Source organism: Anser cygnoides, chromosome 1 (assembly GCF_040182565.1).
Source record: "Anser cygnoides isolate HZ-2024a breed goose chromosome 1, Taihu_goose_T2T_genome, whole genome shotgun sequence".
In the NCBI taxonomy this organism is placed as follows: domain Eukaryota; kingdom Metazoa; phylum Chordata; class Aves; order Anseriformes; family Anatidae; genus Anser; species Anser cygnoides.
Genome location: NC_089873.1, coordinates 70,352,206 through 70,371,617, shown reverse-complemented (window position 1 = coordinate 70,371,617; position 19,412 = coordinate 70,352,206). Strand labels below are relative to the sequence as shown.

The 19,412-nt window shown below is 38.2% G+C and overlaps 1 protein-coding gene across 5 annotated transcripts in view; it reads right to left on the bottom strand.

Annotated features, from left to right (window-relative positions):
- PDE3A (phosphodiesterase 3A) overlaps positions 1 to 19,412 on the bottom strand; it is a 264,104-nt gene that overhangs the window by 84,458 nt on the left and 160,234 nt on the right. For all 5 annotated transcript variants that reach the window (XM_048048597.2, XM_048048596.2, XM_066999483.1 and 2 more), the window contains one exon: positions 17,059 to 17,109. In XM_048048597.2, the coding sequence (XP_047904554.2) occupies positions 17,059 to 17,109 (51 nt within the window). The remainder of the gene's footprint in view (positions 1 to 17,058; positions 17,110 to 19,412) is intronic.

Below are 19,412 nucleotides of genomic sequence, written 5' to 3'. Positions count from 1 at the left end.
ATAGTACTATTAGCTACCTCCCTTGCAAAGGCAACTGAGATCAAGAAACATGATTTTTAATTAAAGAGAAAGAGAAGGTGCACCTCCAAATATCATCAGAAGAAAAGTCTGACTCCAAAACTGTGCAGTGCCTTTATGTGATTGCCACATCCAACGATTCTCTCTAGAACATGAGAGATGTTGAGAAAGGAAGATTCGCCTACCCTACTACAACGACTCTGAAAAGCCCAGCTTGAAGAAATAAGCAGAGTGCAGTTTACATATCCGTTACACAATAAGTACCTTCCAAGCACTGAAAGACTGTGGTAGACTTTTCTGTGAAAGACAGTTGACCATTACAAACTGGACTGGGATCACCAAATTATTTCTCTCAAGTCAGCTGCTGCTAACATTGTCTTGACATTTAAGTAGAGCAATTCCCCTTGGCAACAGCAGAACTATGTGTGCCATATTAAAATATCTTGGATTTGTTTCTTTCTGCTCCCATGGTGAGGACTTGCTAAAAATTCCTGGACTTCAGAACTCCAGAAATAATTCCAAAACAAAATGTTGGAAGCACAATGCCTGCAGGAACAAAAATAGCACATCCCTAGGACCTCGAGCATCTCAGGAATCCACCAACCAGTTGCATAACTTTTCCATTTTCTTCTTCCCAACTCTAAGACTCAGCACTGGAGTAGGGGGGAAGGAGTATCACAATCTTTTAAGAAAGGTGCTGCCTAAGCAGTCCCAAAGCCAATGGGATACCCCATGCCAAGAGATTATAAGATTTGCTCCAGCAAATGTGTCTGTTACAGGATAAGATAATGCACCTCTCTGATTCACACCCCTCTTAAGGTACTTCCATTTCAGTTTCTACTTTTCCTTCTCCTGCATGCTCTGTTTTCTCTTCAGTAAAAACTTACACTATAAAGCAAACCCTTTGCTGCTATAGCCTAAGAGTGTTGGGGATGAGCTATCACAACTGAGATGCTGACATGCCACTGTCCGTCTGCGCTGTGTCCTCTGATGCCTGTGCCTTGTGCTGCTCCTCCACCAACATCAAGCTGCACTGATCATTGATGCTAATATTAAAAAAAACAGCTCAAAACAGAAAGCTGGTCTCTTTATAAGTCAGGAGGTAACAGCTATACATAGTTGTTAGAAAGCATGATTGTCCGAGTTGTTTCTATCTCAACAGAAATGAGTCAAAATCTACAATGTGATTTTGCCCAGCGCCTGTTTCTATGATGAGAATGCAACCACACCAAACTTCTAGCAACAAACTCCATTTTGAGACAGCACTTTCTCAAATGAAACCTTGATCCTTTAAGATCCTAATCATGAACTTCAGATATTTATCACTTTCACTTCCCGCAGAGTTGTAAGGCATAAAAACTACTACCACAGCTTCTCCTGTCAGCTACTCTCCACTTCTATTCTCTGCATCTTAATGAAGAATGTAATATAAAATAATTATTTGCAGATTGTTCACTCAACTCCAACTGTTAATTAAAAAGAAGCAAGCATATAAAACCCTCCAGGAGTCCTAAAACACAATCTCTGTATACAGACAGTTATTATTTTTAGATCTATAAAAACTGGCTCATGATTATATAACACACAGAAAGCCCACTGCCATTCCACATTTCTGTCACATCACCTAGCTTTGAAGATTTGAGTCCCTCTATCCTGGATGTGAAAACTGAAAATGCCATATGTGTGAGGTTTACTCAGAAGCTGAGGGCATGTTTGTGAGAACAGCATAGAAACTTTCAAAACTATACATTTAAGATTTCAAATTATCTGTCAGGTACCAGAAGAAGAATAGATGTTATTAACAAATGATTTTTTCTCATTTTTAGAGATTTTTTTTTCTTGGGTTTCTACCAAAATACTATCTATGCAGTCTGAAAAGGGATTACATATTTTAAATCACTACCTTTGTAGCCAATTTTTTAAATAAAGCTCCAGTTCTGTTTGGAAAGATTTTTTTTTTTTCTGGCTTCTCTTCTCCATCTACAGCTTTTTTCCCATCCTCCCAAATTTGGTGTGTGTGGTTTCTGTGTGGGGGATATGCAGAGAAAATGAAAAGGGAAACATCTGCTACTGCCACGTGTCTTCCAGCTACTGGATGGGACTGAGATGTAGAGAGGAAGAGTATTTACAACTTTTCAGCTCACCTTCTACTTCCACATCTCAACAAGCAGGATAGGCTCATTAACACTGTATACCTCACTCACTCTGTGAGCTGCAAAGGATTGGTAGAAAAAGACTCCATTCCCCTTCTGTCTAGATTTTTTCTGATCCTTTTACCAGCATCATCCAGAAATGGGAAGGACATCAGTTGATGAATTATGATCTGCAAGGGTCACATAATGGTACGTTGTGGCATCACTCTCAGTAAGACATTCTTGGCAATTCTGATACCAGTAAATATGTGAATATTATCAGAGATGAGTATCAGGAATCTCCATGTCTCTCTTGTACTCCAGGTGTGTCCTCATCAGTGCTGAGGGGAAGGCACACCTCCCCAGCCTGCTGGCAACACTCTGCCTAATGCAGCCCAGGATGCTGTTGATTTTTATTGCTCTAAGGGCACATTGCTGGTTCACGTTCAACTAGGTGTCTACCAGGATCCCAAGATCCTTCTCTGCCAAGCTGCTCCCCAGCCAGTCAGCCCCTAGTTTGTATTGGTGCCTGAGGTTACTTCTCCTCACTTGTGGGGAGGACTTCACATTTCCCTCCGTTGAACTTCATGAATTCCTGCCAGCCCATTTCTCCAGCCTGTTGAGATCCCCCTGAACAGCAGCACAACCATCTGGAGTATCAGCTACTCCTCCCTGATCCGTATCATCTGCAAACTTGCTGAAGGTGCACTCTGCCCATCACACAGGTCATTAATGAAGATACCTTTTTCAAACTGAACCATTTTTGCCTTTTTCTGTAGTTCAATAACTGGTGACTCTAACTTTCTTTTAGAGGCTTGTCTATTCACCATAACAAGTAGCTTTTTCAGTCCTGCATAAAGCCCAATAACTCAAAATTTATGAACTCTAGATTCAGGTCTTATAATCTCCAGACTTCCTTTACGGACTGCAAGAATTCATACTGCTCTTGTAACTTTCAAGGTTATTCAGGAATTGAAAATTGAGCAATGCAGACCTATTACACAATGAACCTTTGATCTGTAAAATCTAACCCAACATGAAATTTTCTTTTATGACTTGACTTTAAGATTTACTCCAACTCTGGCTTATTCAAAAATCTCAGGAGGCTGCTCCAATAATTCATTTTGAAATTTTGAACACTGATCCATCAGAAACAGAACAAAATTATGGCTCGCTACTAAAGTCAAGCAGAAAAAGAACATCTGTGTTGAGAACAGAGCTGATCAGCTGTGAACTTTTCCACTGGGAAACTCATAAAATGAGCTACTAGAGTGTTCAGCATGTGTTCCTGTAAGGAAGGAACAATAGGAAATGCTTTCACTTACTTATTCTTTAAAACTATCTCATATAGCAGCAATTACAGCATACGTCTACCCCAGTATCAAAACAAAGCACAGAAGAAAAAAAAAAAAAAAAAACCCAATAAAACAACAGTATTAATAAAAATGATTTTAAACCTAAGTTGTTGTTACAGAGCACAATCAGTCCTCATTTTATCCTCATTGCTGAAGACATCTTCCAACAACTAAGACACTGCTGCATTGTGAAACTCTATAAGGAAGAACAGCCCACATCCCCTAGAAGTGTTACTATTAACATACCAGTGGAAGCATCCTGGCTGAAGAGTAGGCATAATTGCTGTTCAGTAAAAAATCAAGTACATTAACTGTGTTCATTCCATAATTGGTTTCATCTCTGAAAACAGGAAGGCAAAAATTCATGATGACTCTATTCAACACTTTGCTTAGGAAGGTGACAAATACCTGAAACATACATACGCAGTAAGTGAAATTTAAGACGTTGGAAATAAAAAGAACACCTTGTGGCACAACTCTCAGTATTAGTAGTTAGGAGGATCTGAAATTTGGTCTCTCATCATCTCAAAAGCTACAGCACTACAAAAATTTACTGCTTTATATATATATATATATATATATATATATATAATTACTACAAGGAAGCTATCCGTATCACCCATTCTTACTATGTTGGACATCAATTCCATTGATTTCCTGAAAACCCCGTTTTCACTTGTTTATACTTTTTGTCAAACTTTCAATGTTTGCACTGAAGTTTTCCTTGCAAATGTTAACATGTGTTTGGAAATTTTTATCCAGTATAGCCATTTCCAGAAAACTAAGGGACACTGTTTTGCTCATCATTAATTGCTAACCTTTTTGAGGTGCACCAATGTGTACTCAGAACATTCTCAGTGCAGTTCTTGTTTCAGGGATTGGTATATGGACACCCAAGTTTTGGCAATTTGCAATCTGAAAACCTTCAGATGGCTTTAGCTTGTGCTAAAGCAGAGGGCTTTAGCTTCAGCTAAACTCTGTGAAAGTCTTCAAGTTTTTGTAAAGGTACTTAAAGGTAGCCATAAACTTTAACCATCAAGATGCCAATACACTTCAACACCCCTAAAACCAACAAACAAGTATAACTGATGCACCAGGCATTTTTTTGTAACAGTTTGTACATGGGAATCTGAAAAACAAAAAGTACACGTGGATATAATCTCTTAACTTTTGTCTTTTAAAGAGAAGACTCAGAGTTAGAAACTAAGACATACAAGCTCTTGCCAGAAAACTTACATTGTATAAAAAAATGGGTATCTGAAAGCAAACAAAAAAAAATGGTGAAAACTGCTGGACTGGAAAGATACACTAGGGTTCTGAAAGAAATGCAGGGAGATGAATGAGTATTTCAGGAATATGATCAACCCAGAGAGAAAAAGATCCACTTCCTCTGCTCCAAATGATGACAGTTCACAATCTTGTCCTCCCAATCCAATTGCCATAATCAATCTCTATTTACGTCACAGAAGTGGATATGCACTCTCCACTCTAAGGCAATGCTTGGGAAAAAGAAGACAGCATATCAGCTTCTTCCACTTTCTCTGCTTTTCAAAAAACTAAGTTAAATGCCATGCTCCCTAACTGCTTATTCTCTTAAAATGCAGCTTCAAGGAACCATTTCCCTAGGAAGACATTTCAGATTGCCATTTGCATCTCAATGCTGATTTCTTTTACAAAACGCAGCATAGCTATGATCCTTCAAATTGCAGCCTTCCTGAATTGGGAATATCCCTTCTTGCTTACCCAATAAAGTAAAATACAATTGTTGCAGTTGACTATCATCAGCCAGCTTCTATTCCACACAACTGGATTGCCCCAATAGCAGCAGGACTTGCACTACAAACCTGGGAGGATTAATGGTAGAGAAAGATTTACAAGAAGAAAGGCAATATTTATGGAAATCTATGGTTAGATCCTGCTTAGCTACAAAGAATACTGACATGACAAAGTGACTGAGTCTTAAGAGGGCCGTCATTATCAAGCTGACATTTCACTCTACCTGTCCCATTGCCAATCATATTGGAACAGAGAAGTTGATGGAGTAGGTGATTCAGAGAGTGTCCAATGCCATGTAAAAGTTTTTCTCTCCACCCTAGAAGTGATGGATATGGAAGGTTGCAAGAGGTTTTCTTGCATCACGTGTCTCAGCTGTCAGTGAGACATATCCTATCTTGTTTTCCCAGTCTCTTTCAGCTCTACATCAACAGAAAGTGCAATTTCTCTATCACACTTCAGGTTCTTTTGTATCAATTTGGACATTTTACTGTCATTTGCCAGCATAGAAGGACATACAGTGCCAAGATTTCCCCTCACAGCTCTTGCCTGGCCAAAGGCATGCAACATGACAAGCATATTTCTGGAGCTGATCCTACTGAAATGAACTGGGCCTCTGTTGCACTTTGGAAACATTGGCTCCCAGTCGTAAAGTACATCCTGACAATCCTGACCGCCTCCAGAACATCTGTGATCACCACCGGTCATCTGCTAAGCAGTGGTGGTGATACATGGGCAAGAAAGAGGTATCTCTCAGGTGCCAAGCTCACTGCCACACCATTCACCTCCTGCACATTCACTACAGCAGGAGGGTAGAAAGCCTGGGGGCCAAGCAGAAATGGATCCACAGCCACAACTAGTGCCTGTGGCTCAACACCTCAATTCTGAAAGAAGCAAGGCCAAATCTAAGGCAGATTATTTCTTTGAGACAACTTTCTGCATTATATTATTCATTTGCTGCATTAGAAAATGAGGAAATGTTTTATAGATCATTTCTTGGTCTCAATTTCAGCTCTCTGCACTTCGCCTGCTGTGCAAAAGCAACTCTCCTCTCCCAGCCTCAGCATCATATTCCCACCAACCCACAAACCTGCCATAAGGCCTCTTTCTCATAATATCCCAACTCCACAAATCTCTGCTTTGCCATAAAAAAGCTATGAAATGTGCTTAATGAAAAGATAACTTAAGGTTTTATTAACAACAAATAAATGGGAAACTGCAAAAATATACTTAATAGGAAACAAATCTTTGAACCGTTTTCAGGTGGGGTTAGATACAAGGATCACTGTTGTCATGTATCCCACGGAAACTTGGCTTCAGGCATGTACTCTCCCTGGGCCTTTCTGATGTGGAGGTGAGGGAGGGATGAGCTATGAATGAAAAAGCTATAAAATCTGGATGCATGGATGGCATAAGCTGAAGATAGAAGGGTATTTTGGGGTTTCTGCTGAGTTCCTTGGTCACTTTCATTGCTGCTCCTGCAGCCCCTCAGGCTGCATGCACTCTTTCTAAGTAGATACAATGACTACAACTACAATTTGGATTTCTCCTCCTCAGTTGTGCATGTTTATTCTTCTTCTTCTGCCACTGAAACTTCCCAAAGGGACCATGTGCTGTTGTGGTGGTGATCCCATGGTGAGTGTGGCTTCAAGGACTTGGTGTAGTCTTCCTGGGAGAGGTTTTGTGGAAAAGGAATAACCAGGCACAAGCTGCCAGTAATGGGCACTTGAAAGGATGGCTCTGTTGTTTATGTTTTCTCAATCCTTAGGCAATCTGTCAGCCAAGGAGACCTAGACAGGCCCACATCAACTACTCCATGGCCTCCTTGCCCATACCAATTGCTTAACCCCTTGTCTATAAAGAGCTTAATGATTTCTGCACAGAAAGGATGCAAGTACCAAGAATCCCCATTGCACTGAAGATTTCCAGCGTGGTCCCAAAAGATGACAGAGTGGTGTCCCTTTCATCAAGGGAATGGAAGGTGATTGCCCTGTCATCTGGTACTGTCCTGTGCCTGCTTGTAAATCTCAGCCATGGCTGTCCCCTGTGCAATCATCCATGCTGATGCATCCCTTAATGCTGCCAAGAGGCAAGAACTGCTGCCTCGCAGGGACACACGCTTCCTCAGCATGAACTTCCCAGTGAAATTGGCTCTGGACAAAGACAATAGGCAGTGCCACATTGCTGTCAACCTTCTGTATGCAGCTGGACAGCAGGCAAAAAAGAGTCCAAATCTAATGGACATAGAGAAAAATAAAACACAGGAGCTCTGATCTCACAAAGATATCAGATATGATGTATACATCCTCAGGGATGCATAAAGTTTATAAGTGAGGATCGTTCAGGGCAGAAAGGCAAGGTACAACTAGCAAAAATGTCTATGTCTAAGTGAGCAATAAATCCTGGAAAAAATAGAAACATAGTTCCAAATGGTGACAAGGCAAAATCCTTCAATTTCTTCAAACAGCTTTAATCCAACAGAATGACTTCATACAGAACAGAATGAAAGTCTGGGGGCAGCATGATGTAACGTTATATCAGACTCTCTCAAAAAATTCCTGAATTTATAATTTCACAAAGTTATGACTTAAGTCATACTGGGATCAATTTTTCTTTGCAGTTTAACACCCTGCATGGGTTACAGGCTATGGAAGTTTTTCCTATCTAATGGAACAGCAGTAAAGATCAGGATTTTGACCTTACAAACTGTACTAGGCATAGCTGTGTAGTAAACCAGTGGCAGGTGAGAGAGGCAACACTTCCCGGGTTTTACACAAATATGTCAAAATATAATCTGGTAATTTAACAGTACAGAAAGCATTACCATTGCTTGTACTCTTACAAGCATGCATTTCTAGCTAAAGAAATATTAACTATGTCTTTGTTTAGCTGCACTGTACATCCCTTTGAACTCTTTATAGCTATATAAATCTGCATATCAATTACTGGGCTTCTATATTGTTGTATAAATCCAGTTCTTGTTTTTAAACTCAAAAGTAATCAATGACAGACAATGTTGTTAAAATTTTATGCCATAGACAAATGTGTGAAGACTTTTCTTCTCTTAGGATAGGTATCAAATCCAATTTATACTCGAAGACTATAGCTCATGTAATCTACAGCGAATTTTCAGCAGGAGGAAATACTCAACAACCTTACAGCAAATATTTAACACTTCATCACTTTTGGCTCATTTGGTTACCACAGCATTTAAATGTGTATCTGTTCAGTGAAATCATTCTCGGTTGTAGTTATCAGGGATAAAAAATTATCATCAGTCCAAAAAACAAGATCCACAGGCACACACATCAAATAAAAACAACAGTTGGAGAATTTCCCCCGAAACCGTACTGAAACTTAAAACTTAGCAGCTTTAAAAATATTTTCCAATGCAGATTATGTTCAGATAGTTCTAACTGATGGATGGGCAAGAAAGAAAAACATTCCTACAGTCTTTCCTCAGATCTATAAAGGTAGTTCCTTCTGAAATTATTGAGAGCTACACAGCATTCAAGATCAAGCACTACGAGATACTACAGTTTCTTGAAGATGCTAATATATTATTTATCATCATGCTGCTTACACTTATCCATGCAAAACGCCCACAGGATCAGGCTCTCCCACACATAAAAATGTTTAACTAGGTAAGACTTTTCTCACCAACTGAAACCATAAAGCTCTAACTCAAGGTTCAAAACCAAACCCACTTTCCTCACTGTTTCATACATGCACACACCAAAACAACAACAAAAAGGCTTGGTGTACTAGACACTAGAAGCCATAGGCTTCTCTAGTGTGGTCTCTGTGAGCTTACATGATGATCCTCAGATCAAAAATAAAATTATATAACACCCCCTGACCTCAAACAGTATTGTCTATATTCATCATAATTACTCATGGGTTTTCTCTCCCCATATTTGGAGCCTGCTCACCCATGCCTTTACTAAATGGTTCTGGGTTAATTTTATTTGATGGAAAGCATATAAGATGAGGAATAAAAAGCAGTGGATAACTTTTAAAAGATAAGAAGTATGTTCAAATACAGTACCAGGCTTCACTGTGAAGTTATGGCTTTCATGTCCTTAAAAGTCAGATCTGCCTTATTATTTTGAACTAGAAACAATCTCAAGTCAAAAATCCCACATTACAAATTAGATTTTATTGCTTTCCTTTTTGTTGTTGTTTGTTTTTTAATGCCAAGAAAAGCTCTGATAATAGCAGTAAACCAACTTGGAGTTTTTTTTTAACATTTATTAACATAAATGTTTCATGTTCTCTGAATAGAGAAATAACCTACACTGTTAGTAGCTGCTTACTTACAAAAATGTAACAATTTGCTCACAGTTAGCCTGGAACATAATAAGCTAGTGTATCCCTTTAAGTGCTGAATAATGAATTGGCACCAGAAGGCAGTGCTCTTATTTTTGTATGATAACTATTTGAGCAGGATCAGCCTAAAATGCTGAAGAAGTTGCCTCTTCCTTTGTGGCTGTGATCTTGCACAGTAACTGCTTCTCGTGTGAGGCATGACTGAGCAAGGGGAAGGCTCCTGCTTGCTGCACAGAACAAGCACAAGCAGCCCCACTGCACCTGTGCTGCCCAGCATAACTACAGCACAGGAGACACAAATCTCCTTGGGACTGAAATCGAACACTGTCTTCCTCCCCTTATTTACCTTCAAAAAATTCCTACAGATTCACACTCCTCTCAAGTCGACTCCTTCTCCATGCATCACTTACTGAGTCTCGCTTCTCCCCAAGTGGTAGATGGGTCGGGGAAATTTCATTTTCTCTTTTTAAAAACTTTCAGAGGCTGATGATGGAAAGGATACACAGCTCAGGGAGGTCAAGCACACCTCACAACTAGGTAAGGAGTATCTATTTTTTCTAGATATATCATACTGTAATAGTATGATGCAATGCAACATTAGGGTTCGAGTGAAAAAGGAAACCAGAAAAACGAAATTGTTAACAATCAACATGCAAAAACAGGCATCCCTCGCTAGTCAAGTATTTGTTCATAATAAGCGAAAGATCTGCATTTATGTCAGAGAAAGAATGAATCCAAGAGGCTAAAATATAGCTTTCTTTAGAAGGAGCACTAATCTCCCTACGTCTTCCTTAATAGAAACAGCATGACAAATGACACATCATAACACGGCATTTATTTACTTCTATTTTACCAGGACATTTATGAATGCCTGATTGAGCTGGATCAATTTGTGCTTACCAACGATGCCTTTTTTTTTTTTTTTTTTCTTTTTTCAGTTACCAGAACATCCCTTGAAATTTAATGTTTTAGATAGTTTTAATGATAGCTGTGAAGTAGAAAAATAACCTAGGTAGCTGTTTGGGAAAAAAAAAAAAATCTGAAAAAGGGCTTTTTACATTTGACATTCAAAGGTGTAGCAAATTGATATGGTTGCAGATTTAAATTAGACAAAGTCATATGAAAAGGCTTTATTTAAAGGAAAAAAAAATAAACAAACCAAAACCAGGCAACATTAAACAAATGGAAAAATTTTATCAGAGAATATGATGAATTATTATTCACCTGAAGACTTTAAATTAAGCCTGGATATATTTCTAAAAGCTATATTCTTATTTACACAGTAAACATAGGCCTGAGATGACAGCATGTGACAGCATGATATTATTTGACTATTACTAAGTCTGAGATCTCTAGATGTTCACAGAAGTCCAATTTGGCTTTAAAACCTACAGCTCTACAAAATAAGGCATGTAACACTCCCTTTCCTCCCCTCTCTCAACAAAAAAGGTACAGGATGATGTTTCTGAAAATAATAATAATAATAATAATATTTCTTCCTTCCATCTTTCTTTCTGTTGAAGAAATTTCTTCCAGATTGTTACTTTCCTATTGGTAAAGGCATCCCAAGATGCATGGCATAGTCAACCGCTCTATAAACAGAAAAATTGAGTTGGATCATGTAACAAGCTACTTCCTCCACTTTCCTTTCAGTATTACTTCTAGAATTATTTCTTTTAGTATCTTTACATCCCAAGTAAGATGTAAAAATGATTTCACATAACCCTACAGTGCCTGGCACAAGAGTAGGAAATGTACTAATTGTACTCCCATTTACGACATTTTAGTCCTACCTATGATGATGATGCTTGTTCCAAAGAGAATCCCACAATTTTTATATTACATCTGGTCCATATCATTTACATCTGCTGTAAACAAGTCCTTTTTAACATACTCAAAATGACGCATCAACCAAGATGATGCTGGAAAAGCTGAGGTTCTGCCAGTGCATTACAACTATTTCTAACCAGTGATTTCATACATACACAGATACATGTATGTGAGATACGACATGCAACAAAGACATGCACCAAGGAACTACCAGCAGTAACTACACATTTCCTTAGCTGATCTTTTTAAAATACTTGCAACATCCATCTTCCTTTTAATTTAACCTTTAACAAACATCTTATCTGGGCAAGAAGAAAATCCTATTGGTTACTTAAGTCTGCATTAGTGGGCTGCAATGGCACCTCCACATTCACAAGTACATGCTCTTGCAAAGTTGGCTTTGCCTACACTTTTGTACTATTCATCATGGAAACAAAAAGCAAAGATCAGATGGATCTCACTGTATTTGGAGAACCCCAACCATCACTGCTAAATCACTGCAGGTCTGTTTGCAGTGGTATTGCAAGGGAACACAGTGACACAACAGATTCACCAGAACACAGTACCTGGTCAGTAGCGGGAATCGACTCCCATCTACGCTTCAGCAAGTACAGAGATTTCCGGCTCATGATTCTGAATCTGCTCTAGAGGTTTTTCACACTCAAGAAAAAGGCTTCTCCCAAACGAGTGTCGAGAACCTTATTTCTGATTCCTCTCCTTCATGGCTATAGACGGCAGAGCTCCCCGACGTATGGAAGTTTTGCAAGCTGCAAGGTTCAGACCAGTTTCGCCAAAGCTTCCTCTGTTTCTTTAAAGCATCTGTCTCCTTTTAGTACCATGACAAAGAGAATCAGGCGAGATAGTGAAAAGCCTAGCTTTCACTGACGAATTACCTCGCAGAAGCATGAAGTAGGTAGACAACACCAGACGCACTCAATCTGAAAATAGCTGTTGCTTAGGAACTGGAGGGGTAAAATGCAGCACCTCAGATATATAATTGAGAGCTTTTATATTTAAAGAGAGTTAAAAACACTGGACCTCTCTGTTTCTCTCCCGATCATCATCCTTTTATAATGCTGGAAGAATGATCACTCAATTCCACTGAATCCTGGGGCTACGCCTACATCTTCAGCAAGCCAAACAAGGCTTGATGACAGAGCAACAAACAACTCCCATGCATTCAAGGTCCCTTGTAAAAACGTCTGCACAAACTGTATTGTGGATCCCACCTGAAATGTCTTAGAAGTATCGAGTATTATGTTTTAGTAGAATAATTAAAATACAGTTTACCTATTTTGTCTGCAGAGGGATAATGTGCCAAGAATTAATTCTAGTACTCATATTTTCTTGTAACACATACTAATATTAGAAATAAGTATGGTATTTTCCCCCATACATGTTAGATGATACAGTTTTACAGACTGCATGTGTGTGTTTGAGAGAGCTTTCTTTAGATGGGTTAAACATTCCTGAACATTTAGAAATTTCTTTAATTTGGAATGCTAATTTTGAAGTTTCTTTCCGAGATCTTAATCTGTATTGATTTTAAAAATTAAGCTTGGAACATAATAAAATTCACTTTGCACTTCCTCCATGGTACCAAATCCAGAGAATAAGTTCTGTGCATGAAGCATTTACAGCAGGAATTCTTATCTTCAGAGATCAAAAAATGAAGGCAAAAATGAAGAGGTAGGTACTCAGGAACTCATCTACTTTTTATAAGTCAATATAGAATTGACTCTAGTTACAACAACTTTAAGAGCAAAAATTATTCTAACAGAAAAGGAAACCTACAATGTACATAGATACATACACATATGTGTATAATCTACAATGGACTGAGTGAGGTTCTGGTGTGGAAGTTAGGAGCAAGTTAAACACTGTTAAGACAGCTTTTTACTTGTCCTATTTACATCCTATTGAATTGCAGATACTTCACATTAGACAAACTCCTGTAAACAGAAATTCCCATAAGCCTAAGTGTATTTCATGTGACATCCAGTGCTACCTATAACTACTTCCCTTTGCTTTTAACTCCCACAAGCAGAAAAGCAACATATTTTCTAAGTGGTTCATTAAGAAATATGACGTGCACTGTAGTAGTTTCCTTTTATGTTTCAAACACAACGAATAGAAAAACTACTAGTTCTAAAAAAAAAAAAAAAATTAAAAAAAATCTTGATGGAATTTAGTTTTATTTTATGGTAAACCAGTGGTTCCACTTCCTTTTCTTTCAAGTGACATTGCTTACACACACACACAGAGGTGGCTTCATAAGATCGATCTTCCCACATTCTTCACTTCATAAGATTTAAGAAATCATGGAAGACTAATAAACTGGCTTACAATAACACAAGCCAAAAACCCTTTCCTTCCCTCTCGCTACTTGCCCAGCCACTGGCCAAGTGAGACCTCTGCTTCCAAGTCCCATTTCCTTGCTGAAGTAAAGCCCCACGGATCTAGGGAAACATCACAAGCAATCATGTGGTGCAGGCAACTGCCAGTCCATCTTTAAAGAACTGATGTCTGAGTGTATCCACCAGATTACTCATCTTAATTTTGAAACAAGACCTTATTTAACAAAGGGTAAATTTATTAAGGATACAATTTGGAAACAATGCAACTGAATCACAGAAGGATTAAAAACAAACAAATTTTATATTGCATGTGAAAATCCAATCTTCCTTATTTTTTTCCTAAATTTTCAAGGAATTCAGTTTAACACTGTCCCTATCAAAGACAGTTTTCAAAGACATGTAAAGAATCTGAGGCTACAGTGCAATAAACTAGGTTTCTTTCTTCTCCCTAATGAAACTTTTCTTCCTTATTTCCTGTGACAGGGCACTAGGATATGACATGATAGAGCGCTTGGGTTATTTTCTTTTCCCACCTTATTCAAGTTACCTTAACATTTCTGTGGTACATATTGTTTGTTAGATTTACAACGTTTCTGCCAAGATTTATGATGTTTAGCTTTCTAGAAGCTTTGCAGAGCACCTATACACAGAAAAACAACAACAAACAACAACAACAACAACAAAGATTGCTTAAAGAAAGAACTTGATGTAAACTTTGTACTTTTTTAAAGATGGATTCTATTCTCTATCAAAGAGACCACATGTATGCAGTTTTTCCCGTTTTGAAGGTACACACTCTGAGGAGTTGAAGTATTTTTTTGTGTATTTTGTTAAAAAAAATAAAAAATAAATCAAAAGACATTCAGCATAAGGAAAAAACAATCAACTGGAAACTTCTACATGAAAATCTGATACAGAGATTTCTAGAAAAACATTTTAAAAACTATGACTGTATTCTCCAGGAAAGTTCAAACTACTGCAGGTTGACCTGCAGGGAATGCCAAAGAACTTTTCTTATCCCGTTATCCCTGAACTTTATTTATTTATTTATTTATTTATTTATTTATTAATACAAAATGGTAGAGGAGTATCTAGAATATCACACAGGGAAGGAACAAAACCATACTCAGTCAGACTGAGCAAATCTTAAAAGTTTGTATAGAGCTATCTTCTAACAAGTATCTCCTCCTCAGTCTCCACTGAAATTCAGAGGATTCCACCTATATTTTTGTAGTAACCAGTTATCTCATTTTGACCAACTACAGCTTTCTCTCACAGTGCCCAACAAATGGCTTCACATGCAGATGGCATTTGTAGCAACTGAGTGAATGTCCATGTGACTATCTCATTTGAAATCAGACCATGGCATGCAACCCTCCTTATTCTTAGAAGGGGGTGAAAGAAAGAGTCCAGGGCAGTAGTTCTCTGGAACCCTTCTTGGAAGAAATCAGCCTCATCAGAACAAATAATCAACAAATTCTTCAGCAACTGTTTCATCCCATGAGCTCAGTTTTTTTGTTTGTTTGTCTGTTTTTTCAGAAAACGCAAAAGGGATCCATTAAACAGCACAACTCCAATTTCCTGCAGAAAGATACCTTTTTGATAGTCAAATTCATCTATTTTTATCTTTTAATTTAAAATCTATTTAAATCAGATTGATACCACTTACCTAAATCACTTTCTCTACTGTTTCTATTGGATAGCTATAAACCTTCAAAAATGTCTACCCAACCAACCAACAAATAAAAACAAAACAAAACACAAAAACAACCAACCAAAAAAGAACAAGAACATCAAAACATTCTTCAATCATGAAGTAGTACTCTACTGATGTAGAGTATACAAAAACATACACATATTTTTATATACATTAAAGAAAAATAAATCAGATGAAGACTTGTAATAATGTTAGAAAAGTTTAAGCCATCATAGGACTCTTTCAAGTGACCACCTCTACTCAACAGTAGGTTAGGAGTCTAATTTACCTTCCACTCTTTAGACCAGAAGGACACAATATAATGAACCTGTACATTAGATGAGGCCAGAGAGATTAAGTATCAAACAGTTCTCACCTGACTGGATAGGATTTCTGAAATTCCTAAGTTTCCATTGAAAACTAGCTTGTTTTCTGGTTTTTTATTTTTGAAATGGCAGATACTGACACCTGGAAAATCAGAACTGCAACCCATCTTAAACTGTTTAATGGAATACTAAACATCCTGCAAATTTCAAGAAGGATTTGAAAAAAGATGCAAGGCAGAAGCTTGGAAAACAGAAAAAATTGTAGAATTCAACAATAATAATGGCTAAAAAAACCAAAAGGACAACTTAGTAAATGAGTTCTGCATTGGAAATAGTAAATCTTGTCTATTAACGAAACAAGCAACAGCTTTGTAATTAACATACAGAATTTTCTCGTTAAAAAAGTGGGTACTCCAGTGATTTTTGCAAGGGGGAGTATGAAGGATACTTCAAGAACTAACCTACTGAAATTAATGTTGCAAATAGCAGGTAGCTTCATAGTAACAGAGCCTGTTTATAAATTACTTAGACTTAGATGTTTACATTTGTATAAAAATTTTTCAACTGAAGGAAAAGAAAATCTGAAATACAGAAAGGCTAATAGTGTATTTATATCATTTCAGCACCAGATGGGAGAGACTGCTTTTTCCAAACAGGAAAATTCCTGAGCATCACATTAGTAGCAATGTCTCCTCTGCAGCAATTCTTATACTACAGAAAATTTAAAAATGTATGATGCCATTAACCCTACTAACATAACTTCCCTTAAGCGATGAGTCAACAGCAAACCATGAGCTACAGAGTCTTCCCCCACCTGCTTGTACAGTTTTAACACCACTAATCCCTCTATTATTGAACAAGATAGGAGGGCCATCTGAGTTTTACAAGTTTGTTGGGTTAAAAAAAAATAACACACACATGTTATTTGAAATTGCATTCCTTTGATATCCTGGAGATAAATGGAGAAAGCAGAGTAAGAAATGATTTTTCAATACATCTAATCCATCTTTCTGCTACAGAAAGAAACTTCTTTCTGTTGCAATACTCAGCTCTGCTGGGATCACCTGTTTGGATTATAGCTCAAAAAATATAATAATGAAGGCTGTCATGGTTTTATGATTTCTTTTTATGGTTCAGTCCTGCAAATATTAATAAGATGAACAATTTTGCCAATCACAGACAGAAAAACTGCTTAAATACCTCAAACTGTCAAAAAGAAACACAAAATATTGAGCTACTGACCTGTGATCCTCTGGGTCCTCGTTTGTGATCCCATTCAGAATGTCCCATGAGCTTTAAAAAGAAAAAAAAAAAAACACAGGTAAGTGATAAATCGCACTGATTGGCTTTAATTGAAACATTCACACTCTAAATCGATTACAAATTGTCTTTGGAAAAACAAACAAACAGGTTTGCTTTTATGATTTACTTCACACAGCTTTTAGCTTCATAATGAGAGTGTTACTGTAACTTTGTACCTGTGCAGTCAGAGCCAAATCACACCTAGCATCATCTTGAGCACAACACTGCTCATGCCAATAACATTCCCACTATTGAATTCATTAGACAAATGTTTATGATTGAACTGGCAAAAGGAGAGATGACATATCAACAATGAGATCACCAAAACCAGTGGACATTTGATGAAGCAGCAATGCATTTTTTATACCCAGCATGAAAGTCACTGACAGCTTTAATTTTGTCTCATCACTGAATTTTTCTAGAACTTCTCAAGGTAATAAAAGAATAGAGATACATTCCCTAAAGGAAAACATGTCAGGGTTATTGCATAAAAGAGGAAAGCAAAGAGACAGTTTAGAGATGATGGGTTGGTTCTTGTGGAAATTAAGATTTGTGATGGTATGCAGCTCCTCAAATTAAAGAGAGGTATTAATTACATTCAATTTCAGCTCTCATTCTCTGCACAACCCTACAACAGGCTGTGTTGTGAGTTCTCAGGCATTGGATTGCATATTTGGACCAATCTATAGAAAAAAGAATTTGTCTTTCTCCATCTTTTTCTACTGTAATTCATAACTGTATACTAAGACAGGTGCTCACTCTCTTACTCTAAGCAGCATACAATTTGAATACAACAGCTCATTTCCTATGTGCCACGGCAGAGCAAAAGAAAAGGAGAGAGAGAATACCCAGTAGGCTTCATGACTGCTTTATGTATCCACAGATTATGTGCAAACGTGAACAGCTGACAATGAAGATATTCTCAGACCTGCTGAAAAAGTGTGGAAGCACCAGCAAGTGCCCAGGAAGAGCTGCCATGCAGTCTGAGCCGCACAGTGCTCAAGTCCTGCCTCTCAGCGCTCTGTTGACACGCGTGACAGCCTACGAGCTGACTGTTTTAGAGCTACTTGGGGATCTCTTCTTGGTAATGTTTTTCCTTACTCATACAAGTATAGCTTAATGCAAATATAAAAATAGGATGATAAAAACAGGAGGGTTAATGTGACACGCAGTGACTTACAGTCATAAGCATTTTCTTGTGTGTCCTTCCCCCCAACACACCTTCCTAAAAGAAGCATCTTCTCCCAGATTAGAGGTATGAAAGGAGACTTACAACCTATGCTTATTGTGAAACATCCTTTCAAGACACTCATCCCAGGACTAAAGAGATTAAAACTACTTTGAAAAAAAAAAGGGGGGGGGGGGGGGGGGGGGGAGGCACGGACATCTCATATGAAATCTGTATTTTCTCCCTACATCAACTGTTCCTACACATCCTTTTCTTCTTTTCTGTAAATTGTTACTTATGATTACCGACCCCCACAACTGGAGACAAACCACACATGCAGATAAGCATCAAAGATCAGAAATGTCACACTTTTTTTTTTTTTTTAAAACTTGGTACAGCCTTATGAGTGACACCCTCATTTTACTGAAATTCCTTTCCCATATCCTGTTGACTGAAATACTGGCTGTGCCAGGTTTCCCTCTTTGTTTCTCCATATTGTTATGTTTGCTCATTACTGCATTAAACACAGCTTTGATGTTTATGAAAGCTGGCCTCTCAGTAAACAACCATTGCGCAAAAGCTACAGAGATGCATCTAGCAAAGGCTGTATGCCTCACAGAACCTTTACTAAAATCCTCGTACTTATTCTTCCTCCCTGTCTCCTGCACCTCTGTAACAAGAAAACCTCTTCTGTGTTAACTACTCAGCCCTACAGGTAGGGCACCTACATGTACCCTACAGTCCTCTGGCACATACCACACCCTCAAAACTCGATGTAGCATGAGACCCCACTGCAATGGTTTTCATGCTCCCACCTTTGCTGAGTACACAGTCCACTGAAGAGCAAAGAACTGTTTAACTACTGTCAACAAAACGAAGCAATGCAGTTGAGAGTCAAGCTTGGAGTAACCATTCCCATTAGAGGAGGTGGACCAAATGTAAGGCAGCTCCCCATCCAGCCAGTCCCAGGAAACCAGGCTGATGTATCAGGGGATGTTACTTGTAATCACCACCAATTCTGAAGCCCAAAAACAGTCTTCTGAAACATACCATCTTCTCTAGGCATGGTTCACCCACCCTGGTCCTCAGTTACTGCCTGGTGCTTCGCATCGCCCCAGGAGTGCCC